The sequence below is a fragment of the Cydia fagiglandana genome, chromosome 25 (genome assembly GCF_963556715.1).
Source record: "Cydia fagiglandana chromosome 25, ilCydFagi1.1, whole genome shotgun sequence".
Taxonomy (NCBI): Eukaryota; Metazoa; Arthropoda; class Insecta; order Lepidoptera; family Tortricidae; genus Cydia; species Cydia fagiglandana.
The window spans coordinates 1,199,188-1,211,730 of NC_085956.1; the positions used below are offsets into that span (position 1 = coordinate 1,199,188).

The 12,543-nt window shown below is 40.8% G+C and overlaps 1 protein-coding gene across 1 annotated transcript in view; it reads right to left on the bottom strand.

Annotated features, from left to right (window-relative positions):
* Window positions 1-443: 443 nt before the first annotated feature.
* LOC134677154 (alpha-1,3-mannosyl-glycoprotein 2-beta-N-acetylglucosaminyltransferase-like) overlaps window positions 444-12,543 on the bottom strand; it is a 37,035-nt gene continuing 24,935 nt past the window's right edge. Inside the window, exons 2-9 of the mRNA XM_063535613.1 lie at window positions 10,710-10,825; window positions 8,792-9,005; window positions 7,936-8,014; window positions 7,181-7,330; window positions 5,549-5,639; window positions 1,975-2,079; window positions 1,359-1,526; window positions 444-622 (exon numbers count right to left, since the gene is read on the bottom strand). Coding sequence (XP_063391683.1) covers window positions 509-622; window positions 1,359-1,526; window positions 1,975-2,079; window positions 5,549-5,639; window positions 7,181-7,330; window positions 7,936-8,014; window positions 8,792-9,005; window positions 10,710-10,825 — 1,037 coding nt within the window. The 3' untranslated portion in view covers window positions 444-508. The remainder of the gene's footprint in view (window positions 623-1,358; window positions 1,527-1,974; window positions 2,080-5,548; window positions 5,640-7,180; window positions 7,331-7,935; window positions 8,015-8,791; window positions 9,006-10,709; window positions 10,826-12,543) is intronic.

Below are 12,543 nucleotides of genomic sequence, written 5' to 3' on the forward strand. Positions count from 1 at the left end.
TGACGTAATTTATGAATAGCCCCTTTCTTATAAGTGATATTATATCTCTAGGAGATTAGAACTAAAATCATATAGGTACGAAACCTATTGGTACTAGATTAATAACTAAAATTTCTCTATAGAAGGAGAGGCAAATGTTAATTTTTCTCAGACTATAAAATGATTACCAAGTAACCACTTGGTAATCATTTCCCAAAAAAAATGTTTGTCACTTTTAAACTCTATAAATTAAATAGACACCCCGTGTCCTACAAAAAGAATTTGCAGTCGAAAATGTGCTGATAAATTAGTTGGTGTCCTAAAAAAAGGACACTGGGTTACTTGGTAATCTAAGACAAATTAGTTGTCCTAAAAAAAGGACATTGGGTTACTTGGTAATCTAAGACAAATTAGTTGTCCTAAAAAAAGGACATGAAGTTACTTGGTAATCTAAGACAAATTAGCTGTCCTAAAAAAAGGACATTGGGTTACTTGGTAATCTAAGACTATCTACGCGTGTCTACGTTCGCTATTCCCACGTACGGTCGTACTGCGTCCACACGAAGTCTGGCGCGAGGTATACACGACGGTTTTTTATTGAGCATTGGACTACGCCTATGTACGCCGTCCGGGCTATTCCGCTCTGCAAGAGAAAACATAGTTGATGATGATAGAGGTCATGTAATGTAAAAAATTAATCAGTTTCGTAATATATCTTAGTTTTATACTGTGTGTTTGAATCATTAGTTTAAATCCAAATGCAATTGTGTATTATTGAACATTGTCATAAGTGCTTGCTTATTGCGTAACTTATAATTTTTAAGTTAACTATTTATAAGTAGTCTTATAAGTGAAATTCCGGTAATTTCTTAGACAAAAATAAAGTTTCTATAAACCGAATATAATAATCGTTTTGTAAATAGATTTTTTATCAGCTTTTAAGTTTGCCTTATTTCGAGAAAATGTATACCACATATACATATGTGTATGTATGTATATGTGTATAAATTAGTTCTAAGTTAATAAATATGAAATTGTTTTTTCTATAAAAATAAACAGTTTTTTTTTATTGTTCCTTAAATGTCTTTTTCCAACTAAATGCATTTTTTAAATCAGTTTTTCGCAGAAAACCTCCGCATGTGCATTTTGGACGTTTCAGTTCCGTCCCCAAATCCACTTGTCGCCGAAATAACTCACCCGGAAGTCGTCCATGAGCCCGAGCCGCTTGGCCGCCTTGCGGAACGTCTTGGGGTTAGAATAGGTGACCCGCACGGCGGGGACAGGCGCCGCGCCCGCCATGACTTCCTCCGCCGTGGTCTCGGGGAGGGAGTACACGTATTTTTGATGTTCCAAATCCACCTGTCGCACAAGTAACTCACCCGGAAGTCGTCCATGAGCCCGAGCCGCTTGGCCGCCTTGCGGAACGTCTTGGGGTTAGAATAGGTGACCCGCACGGCGGGGACAGGCGCCGCGCCCGCCATGACTTCCTCCGCCGTGGTCTCAGGGAGGGAGTACACGTATTTTGTAAAGTTGTGATCGTAGTTTTCCTGTTGGAAATAAAAGTTTTGGTTATAAATTGGATGGGATTCAAAGCCACAAACATGCAGATTTGAGGTTACGATAGTAGAAATATTAGAATTTATTTGTTGACTTAGTACGGGCTTAGAATAAGCCAAATTTTACAAAAACAAAGCATCATCCGACTTCCGATATCTCCTTCAGCGGTCGGCAACCTTTTAGCAGCCAAGGGCCACATAGTAGTAAACGAAGTTGACGTGGGCCGCACTTTGTTAATATTGATGACTTTAACGGCCCGCCTGTTGCCGACCGCTACAATAGGACAATGTCAAAAAGCTCTAACGCCGACAAGTTATTTTTCTTTCGTAGCCAATTGTGAAATCTTTATTGCGGAATCGGATTAAATTACAATAATCGTCTTAAATTATGTGAGTTCTAATTAAGGTTCAATTGTTAAGAAATATATATGAAAGTTACCTTTAATAAATAACTGAGATCCATTTTGGTGAATTCGACAAACTCCGAGTTGAGGACGATGTAGCGCAGATGGTTGTCGAAGAACAGCCCTTTACTGACTCCCGCCTAGAAACATATTTATTTAAATTTAAACTTTTTTTTTGCGAATCCTAATTTTATTTACAAAAGAACATAAAACATTAAAAAGCTAAAGTTGCCTGGGGCGTTCCCAGGACGCTTGCTGCGTTTCCCCGCTGGATTGCCAGACTTAGCCGCTGAGCGAAATATTCGCCCGCTCGAAACTCGCCAGACACCCAGACAAGTTTATTTGAAATTTCTTGCAAAAAAGAAAAATTGCTGTGAACATATTGCTATTCGAGGGCTGAGCGGTCAAACCCGATAATCTCCATACACTGACACGTCACATATGGTCGCAATTTCAAAAACCCATTTGCTCGACTTATCGGGTTTGACCGCTCACACCTCATATTATATTATGTATCGTCAGGAGTTGAGGTGAATGATTATTACACAAGATTATTGAAGAAACTTATTGGTCCATCTTGCAGTTGGCCGTTCAACTTGCTATCGGTACGAAAAAAATAATACCAACGTCAAAATCTCGCTGCCATTATAGATTTTGTTATTTTGTACGTGACTAATGCCGATACCTAAATTATAGTTTGTTCGTTTGGCAAGAGTAACTTTCCACTGGGGGCACTGGGGCATAGGTAGAGAGCATCATATAGTATATACAGAGGTTGCAGAGGCTTCTTTTATGAATTTTGAAGTTGTTTTAAATGTGTCCTTTTAAAAGGACATTGGGATTTACAGACGCCCGCCTACAAACATATCGCCGTCATAGTTTGGCAAGAGTCACTTGTCATTGGAGCATTGGCAGAGTCTTTTTTCGATTATAAAGTTGTTTTAAATATGTCCTTTTAAAAGGTCATTGGGATTTACAGACGCCCGCCTACAAACATATCGCCGTCATAGTTTGGCAAGAGTCACTTGTCATTGGAGCATTGGCAGTCTTTTTTCGATTTAAAAGTCGATTTGAATTCGTCCTTTTAAATGGACATTAGGCTGAGACGATATATATATAGATATCTCGGTCTCTCTATTTCTCTTTATCTCCATTGACGCGGAAGTCATTTAAACAGGGATTGAATACCGGAATTTTTTTTATGGGAACGAAAACGGTATTTTTTCGTTCTTTGTTAATTATATCATTCTTAATTGCAGCAGTAAAAGTTTTTAACAAGTTGCCTGTTGAAATAAAGTCTATCGACAGTAAACAATTTAAAACCATTTTAAAAAAATGGCTTATTAGTAGAGTCTTCTACAGTATGAAAGAGTTTGACGATTATGATAATAGTGTCTGCATGTATTAATTTTGTTATTTAGTTATAGGTTAGTCATAATTATATTGTACGTCCGTGATGGATAAACTGTTGGTTCCTAATATTACTATGTAACATCCTTGTACACAGTTAAACAATAAATGGTATCTTATCTTATTATCTTATTAATTGGGAAATCTAATAATACGAAGTCGTAACCCAAACACACAACTGAGTCCTACGTTTCGAGTTTGGTTGGTTACATGGTTATTTCGAAGTTTTTGCAAAAAATCGGTTCCGATCCCTGCATATAAAATGACGGCAATTGGCATCAAGGACTTAACTCCATTGTGAGTTGCTCTGTGACATAACGTTAAAGTTATTAGAGTTCCGTAGTCAAATGGCAAAAAACGGAACCCTTATGGATTCGTCATGTCTGTCTGTCCGTCCGTATGTTACAGCCACTTTTTTCCGAAACTATAAGAATTATACTGTTGAAAATTAGTAATTAGATGTATTCTGTGAACCGCATTAAGATTTTCACACGAAAATAGAAAAAAAACAATAAATTTTGGGGTTCCCCATACTTAACTGAAACTCAAATTTTTTTTTCATCAAACCCTTACGTGTGGGATATCTATGGATAGGTCTTCAAAAATGATATTGAGGTTTCTAATATCAAGTTTTTCTAAACGCGAGAGACACTTCCAAAGTGGTAAAATGTGCCCCCCCCCCCCCGTAACTTCTAAAATAAGAGAATGATAAAACTAGAAAAAATATATGATGTACATTACCATGCAAACTTCCACAGAAAATTGGTTTGAACGAGATCTAGTAAGTTGTTTTTTTTATACTGTATGCATTATTATTTGCGTTATTTGACACATTGTGACTGACGTATATAGAGATGTAACTAACGCAAATCGATTGTCACAGCAAGCGATTACGATTGGATGGCACGGAGACTGAGGTATCGAATTGTGACGTATAATGAATTTTTATTTGAGATTTAAATAAAGCTAGAATTATATGGTTTTCCCGCAAGGTAAATGCATTTAATACACCGACCGAGTAGGTCGCACCCATCGTCAAAATCTAAACTAACTGGGGATCTATTTTAAAGTTTATTTATATTATTTCTGTGTCAAATTTGTTGTCTGTTAGGTGACGATAAATATATCCATATTTACAGTTAATTATCCACCTTTTCCTTACTTTTATTAAAAGAAAAATGAAAAATTCATATCGATTTACTTAGACGACTACCGATTCATAACGGTGGTGTCCGGCCAACCCTAAAATTAAAAAAAAAGACGTAGAACGTAAACGTTCGCAGTGAATTTGTTTTCCTTTGTGATTTCGATGTGCAAGACATTTTACGTTGTATTGCTGTTGTGAGTGACAGATGTCAAATAACGCAAATAACGATGAACACAGTATAACGCTACGTCTTACGTAGGCGAACAACGCGCGAACGCGGCGCGGCGCGGCGCGGCGAAAGCGGCCGCCGCCGCGCCGCGCCGCGCCGCGCCGCGCCGCCTGACATTCGCGTGCAAATCGCGCCGCACCGCGTTCGCAACGAGATCGCTTACGTAGGACACTTCTATGGGCATCAAAGGATTGATTTCGCCGCGCCGCGCCGCGCCGCGTTCGCGCGTTGTTCGCCTACGTAAGACGTAGCGTAATACGTTATACATCGTAAACCGCAATTTTATTATGTTACTTGCTGCTACAGAACCCTTCATGGGCGAGTCCGACTCGCACTTGGCCGCTTTTTAGGGTTCCGTACCCAAAGGGTAAAACGGGACCCTATTACTAAGACTTCGCTGTCCGTCCGTCCGTCCGTCCGTCCGTCCGTCCGTCTGTCACCAGGCTGTATCTCACGAACCGTGATAGCTAGACAGTTGAAATTTTCACAGATGATGTATTTCTGTTGCCGCTATAACAACAAATACTAAAAACAGAATAAAATAAAGATTTAAATGGGGCTCCCATACAACAAACGTGATTTTTGACCAAAGTTAAGCAACGTCGGGCGTGGTCAGTACTTGGATGGGTGACCGTTTTCTTTTTGCTTTTTTTGTTTGTTTTTTTTTGCATTATGGTACGGAACCCTTCGTGCGCGAGTCCGACTCGCACTTGGCCGCTTTTTTATTAAAAATTTTAGCTTACGCGAGATTCACAGCCCCCGAAGCCACTACATTTTATTAAATTCGTATGTAGCAACACAGTAAAACGATGATTGAAGTTACCTTGCCAAATGAATAAGTCCTGGATATCTCCGGGCGGATGCACGAGCGGGCCCGCGTGTTCACCGGGTCACGGAGCCAATCGTCGAAGAACCTAGAAAAAAGTTTAAAATATTTTTAATAGAGGCTTTTATCGCTGGCTGTACTTTTCTTTCAACAGTCAATAGTTATTTGTACAACAAGAGATCAAAGTTTGATATTTCTTCGAGTGCTTATTTTGAGTCCCGTGCAAGCGAAAGATTCTATAATAGATTCACGAGCGTAGCGAGTGAATCTAATTTAGAATCTTGAGCGTAGTAAGGGATTCAAAAGCGCACGAGATGTAAATAACTTTGATCTCGTGTAGTACACAAAATTTTTCACCCTAAGCAGTGAGAACATACCTAGAGGGACAGAGATAATAGAACCCAAGTATATCGAACATGTATTAGACCCCGCATGTTGAAATGACATTTGACTATAAAGGTCACTTGAATGTCATTTTGCCTCACTCGGTGAGCAAAATGCGATTTTGCTCACTGAGTGAGACAAAATGACTCGTGAGCAAAATCGCATTTTGCTCACTGTTTTTAAGAAGCAAAGTACCCTTGTTCGAGCTGCTGAGGTGAAAATAATATTATCAAGACAATAGTCAAATCAGATACTTTTTTAGAACTGTCAAAACTACATGCTAATATGGAATTTATATGAAACATTACATCGTGACGTCAAGGTCAACTCACCTACGTTTTATATTTCTATCCGATTTATTAAATAGAACGTGTATTTAAAAATAACTCCTATCTGTGTTTTTCTAATAATTATCTGGTGCTTTATTTCATGCATGGTGTAAATTAATTTATTTTAAATACAGTATAATACCCTATTCTAACAAACCTAAACACAACCAGGCTTTTTGTATCAAAGAGTTCCTATGGCCACTTCCTGTATTCATCACAGATCAGCTCGATGGTACCATACATAGTACTCTCTCTCTCTCTATGGTAGTGGTGGTGGTTGTCGGGAAGAGATCGCTCTTTAGCGACAAGACCGCCTGTTGTCTGCCTCTATGTTTAATCGATAGTTTTTCTTTAAGCTGTAAGTATCTTTTGACGGAGGCGTGCCAATAAAGAGTATTCTATCTATCTACTCACGCTTTAGGCCATTTAGGTTCGAGCTCGGCCCAGGAGTCAGCCCGCAGCATCCAGCCGAGGCCGGGGAAGAAGTCTGTACGATGGAGGAGTTCCGGTCTTGAGGTCTACCAGCTGCTTCTTGCCGTATCTTTTGACGGAGTTATGCCAATAAAGAGTATTCTATCTATCTACTTACGCTTTAGGCCATTTAGGTTCGAGCTCGGCCCAGGAGTCAGCCCGCAGCATCCAGCCGAGGCCGGGGAAGAAGTCTGTACGGTGGAGGCGAGGTCTACCAGCTGCTTCTTGCCGTATCTTTTGACGGAGGCGTGCCAATAAAGAGTATTCTATCTACTCACGCTTTAGGCCATTTAGGTTCGAGCTCGGCCCAGGAGTCAGCCCGCAGCATCCAGCCGAGTCCGGGGAAGAAGTCTGTACGGTGGAGGAGTTCTGGTCTTGAGGTCTACCAGCTGCTTCTGCCGTATATTTTGACGGAGGTGTGCCAATAATGAGTATTCTATCTTACGCTTTAGGCCATTTAGGTTCGAGCTCGGCCCAGGAGTCAGCCCGCAGCATCCAGCCGAGGCCGGGGAAGAAGTCTGTACGGTGGAGGAGTTCTGGTCTTGAGAGGTCCACCAGCTGCTTCTTTCCATTGTCGTTCCACGCTGACACGCACCTGGGAACAATGATATATATTACCACAGAATAAATAATAGTACTAGGTAGAGAAGGTTCACTCTAATAAAACGCGTCTATTACGACAGATATGACCGCAAGGTGGCGCAAGTGCGAGCAGGCGTACGTTCCGTGGCTGTGCGCGGCAACTATTACTGCTAGACACCAAAATTGGTGTGGGCCGCATGTACTCGTAGCGACGCGATGAAATTGCGGAGTGAGCCACGCATGATATTACTACATATTATTACTCATAACCTCCACCTGGCTTTGACAAACCGCGCCGGGTATGGAGTCAACTAAAACGCATTCGAACAGGCGCTGGAAACTGTGCCTACCATTGGCATCAATGGGGCTGGTGTGACTCCCCTCAGTGTGTGTGTGGTGACCCTGAGCAGGCCGAACACATTATTCTGGAAAGGCCTCTCATTCAATTCAAGGGACGGATTGAAGATGAAGACCTCGCGAACCTCAGTGGAAGGGCCATCGAGTGTCTAAAGAGTGCGAACCTCAATCTCTAGATTAATATTTAATTTACATCCAGTAACTTTAATGCCATACGATAAATAAATACTCATAACATGACATCGGATTGCAAGTACATACCATATGCTAGAATCCTTGAGTAAGAGAGGATATGTGCCTTGGAAGTACTCGTAGAAATCCGGCGAAATGTCCAAATCATCTGCAAAGAAAGATTTTCCGTCATTGCGTTGCTAATCGAACTGAGATTTCAGATTAGTCAGGTTTCAGTCACGCTGCCGCCGCGGGGTGAGGCAATTCGATTCGGGGCGGGGAGGTGGAGCGTGGAGATTCTGTATGAAATACTATTCTTATTCTGTGACTATGGTGTACGACGATCAATACCTACAATCTGCGGAACATTTTAATTTGTATGTATGTGCCACACGGTACCTACACGATATACAATTCCGTGAAATACTTCATGATTAACTTGATCGAATTTAAATGAAACTTGGTAAGATGCGTAGGTTTGTCACGTTTAGGCCTTGAATAAAATATTATATCCTCCTAAGGCCCAAGGTCCTACCTATAGTACTTCTTCAGTTCGACGAAATTTAAACCATATTCAATTGGAACAGAGTTGCATTTCATTTGGTTCGTTAAATATTCAAACAAATAAAAATAAACCCTATTTCCTGTACTATAGGTTCAAATTTCATTGGGTTATGCATTTGTATGGCTGGACCTTAGGATAATATGACCTTGACCTTCCGTGATCTTGACTTTACCACAGAATAAATAATAGTACTAGGTACAGAAGACTCACTGTCTAATAAAACGCGTCTGTTACGATCAGGGCAGATATGGCCGCTAGGTGGCGGCAGCGCCACGCGCGGCTTATGGCTAGCCACAAAAATTGATGTGGAACGGATGTACTTTTAGCTACCTGTAGCAAAGCGACGCAATCGCGGAGTGAGCCACCACCGACTTTACTGACCTTCAACGATAATCACAGCCTCATGTCGCAAAGTCTTGAACACATGGTTGAGCGCAAACTTGAAATGCCGCGCTATCTTATAGTAGCCCTTATACTTGATGTTGGTGCGCTCGAGGGGTATCTCTGAGAGGTCAGGCTGGCGCACTACGGTGATGGAGGGGTCGGCGTCGGTGAAGGATTTGATCACTTGGTACGTGGCGTTGTGCCCGCAGTCCTGGAAATGCAGAAAGTGGGTTCTCTAAATCATTGCCGAAACCGAAAATTATTTTTCTGAATGTCATTTCGCAACTAATTTTTCAGATAATTTGGTTGACGACCACTCTGGCCTAGTGTGTAGTGACCCTGCCTATGAAGCCGATGGTCCCGGCTTCGAATCCTGGTAAGGGCATTTATTTGTATATTTGTTCCTGAGTCATGGTTGTTTTCTATGTATTTAAGTATTTATATATTATATATATCGTTGTCTGAGTACCCACAACACAAGCCTTCTTGAGCTTACCGTGGGGCTTAGTCAATTTGTGTAAAAAATGTCCTTTAATATTTATTTATTTATTTAGTTTGTCACCTTCAATCTTAATTCTGAGCTAATGATCAAACGGCAACTCATAACAATAATTCGTATGTACAAAAATTATCATTCTCTTGCCCTTGTCCCATTCACTTGGGGTCGGCGCAGCATGTCTTTCTCTTCCACACCTCTCTGTCACCCGTCATCTCATCATTCACTTGCGTTCGTTTCATATCATCTCTCACACAGTCCATCCAACTTTTCCTCGGTTTTCCTTTCCTCGTACTTCCCTCCACATTCATTCGTAATACCTTTTTCGTCACATGACTTTCATCCCTCCGCATCACATGCCCGTACCACCCTTACTTGTTTGATTTGCCCTTACTTTACAAAAAACCGGGCAAGTGCGAGTCGGACTCGCGCACGAAGGGTTCAAAGAGAAAACGGCAAAAAGAAAACGGTCACCCATCCAAGTACTGACCACGCCCGACGTTGCTTAACTTTGGTCAAAAATCACGTTTGCTGTATGGGAGCCCCACTTAAATCTTCATTTTATTGTGTTTTTAGTATTTGTTGTTATAGCGGCAACAGAAATACATCATCTGTGAAAATTTCAACTGTCTAGCTATCACGGTTCGTGAGATACAGCCTGGTGGCAGACAGACGGACAGACGGACGGACGGACGGACGGACGGACGGACAGCGAAGTCTTAGTAATAGGGTCCCGTTTTACCCTTTGGGTACGGAACCCTAAAAAGAAATAAATTTACGGATTTTAAGATTCAAAAATGTCAAAAAATGCAACATTGAGAAAACAGAAGACTCATAAAGAGAGAGACGTTTATAAGAATTATAAGTAATATTATAAGTAACTAAGAAACTTTTCGTTTTTATTTTCTTTATTTATCTTTCTTCTTAGGCTAGGTCATTTATAACATGAATATAAAAGTAAAATACAAAAACACATAAAAAACAACAATAAATAAGTATAAACACATTATAAAAAACCTAACCTAAGGGTGCCGCCAGCAGCGGGGCAGGGCCCAAGTTGCCGGTGGTCAGGGCCGCAGAGAGAGGAACCGGCGGACTATCCGCGCCGTGTTCAAGATCACCGCCTTCTGCATCTGACCCTTGATCCAACCACCTAGCGAGAGTCTCTCAAGATGTCGGTCGAGACTCTTCGCTATTAGACCGTTCGTTTTTACTATTATTATTCTTTTCTTTTTCTTTTATTTACGCTGTTGGTACAGTACGGATGTCTACCGTCTCCAATTCTCCCTCAATTGCTCAAAGGTTAACTGGAAGAGATCCCTTGAAGGGATAAATGCGCCTTTGTACTAATGACGAATGTTATTTTTTCTGTTTTGTTTTGATTTTTGTACAATAAAGTGTTTTACTACTACTACTTACCTGACTGACTATGATCGGGAACGTCTCTTTACTGGGTCTGAACTTGATGAGGTTGTCCAGACACCGCTTCACGGTGACCCGGTCACACGCTATCACCAGCACCGGTAGCACTGTATCTGGAATCACAAAACATACATTGTAAACTCATTAAACATTGTAAAATCAAAAATGCCCGCCATTTTAAATTTCTTTTGACGTGATAACGTCTTATAAATCGATGAACACCGGTAGCATGCACTAAAAAGTGTCACGTTGTGGACAGATCTCCATGGTAACGTTGTGGACAGGTCTCCATGGTAACGTTACGGCTACGTTTTCTTATTCATATTCATATTCATTTAATCCATTGTTCTCATGCTCATCAGTACAATAGGTCTTAAATTTTAGTCTTCGTAGGTGCATGACACCCTGCTAGGGTAAACAATACAGGACATGTTACTTAATAACTAAACTTAATAACTAAATAAAATTTACAATTACAGTAATTATAATAGCAAAGTAAATGATTTAAACTTTAAAGTAATTATCATGCAATACTAGGTTTAAACTAAATTCAAACACTAGAGTATTACCTACTTGATGTCAATTAATTTTATACAAGAAAAAAAAATTTAAATGTATATGTATATACGCCTAGAGACAACAAGCCTCTCCTTCGGACTCGCGATCAACAGAGATAAGACCAAAATGATGGTCGTGGATCGAGCGGAACTAAATCAACCTGATGTCTCCATGATTGGCAACTGTGAGGTTGTCCAAAGCTACATATACCTCGGCTCCACGATCACGAACAATGGTGGGTGCGAGGACGAGATCCGCAGGAGATGTGCTATCACAAGATCTGCCGTTGACAAGCTGAACAGAGTCTGGCGCAACCGCAACATCACTAAAACCACGAAAGTCCGCCTGATGAGAAGCTTAGTCTTCCCAATATTTCTTTATGGCGCAGAAACGTGGACGGTGCGTCTGAAAGACCGACGCAAAATTGACGCACTCGAAATGTGGTGCTGGCGGAGACTACTGCGTATTCCTTGGACTGCGTTTCGGACCAATGTTTCGATCTTGGAAGAACTCAAAGTGAAGGAGAGATTATCGTCGACTGTTCAAATACGAATCCTCAAATACTTCGGGCACGTTACACGAAACCAAAACTCCATGGAACGTCTCGTTGTCCAGGGACGAGTTGAAGGCAAGCGGTCACGAGGTCGGTCACCTACGCGCTGGACAGACCTGATAAAATCTGCGACACAAACCACCATAGTCCAATGTTCCCGTAACGCCGAAGACCGTGGCAAATGGAGGCACATTGCGAGGGCTGCGTTATCCACAATAGATACGTCTCATCATACAACCACGACCACTCTGTCAAGAGTGAACGACTGAGGAGGAGGATATGTATATTAATAAATTGATTGATTGAAAAAAAAATAATTATAATAATGTTTTATGTCATGTCATCTTCTAAAAATTCGTCTATGGTATAATAACATTTCTCGATAAGCATCTTCCTTAATTTATTTTTAAATAACTTAATGTCGCTTAATTGTTTAACAGTCTCTGGGATTTTATTCATTATTTGGACACATCGATAGAAGGGACCATTTTTAACTATGGCAAGCTTGCTAGGCGGTAAGATGACTTGATTTTTTCGTCTACTCTCAGGTTTGAATACTTCCGTTCCGTTAAATAAATATGGGTGGTTCCTGACAAATACTGCTGCCTCCATAATATACATAGAGGGTAGTGTTAATATTTTATGGTCTCTAAAATGCTGTCGACAACTATTTGGAATGCGCGTATTGGTCAGAATGCGGACGCACTTTTTTTGCATAAC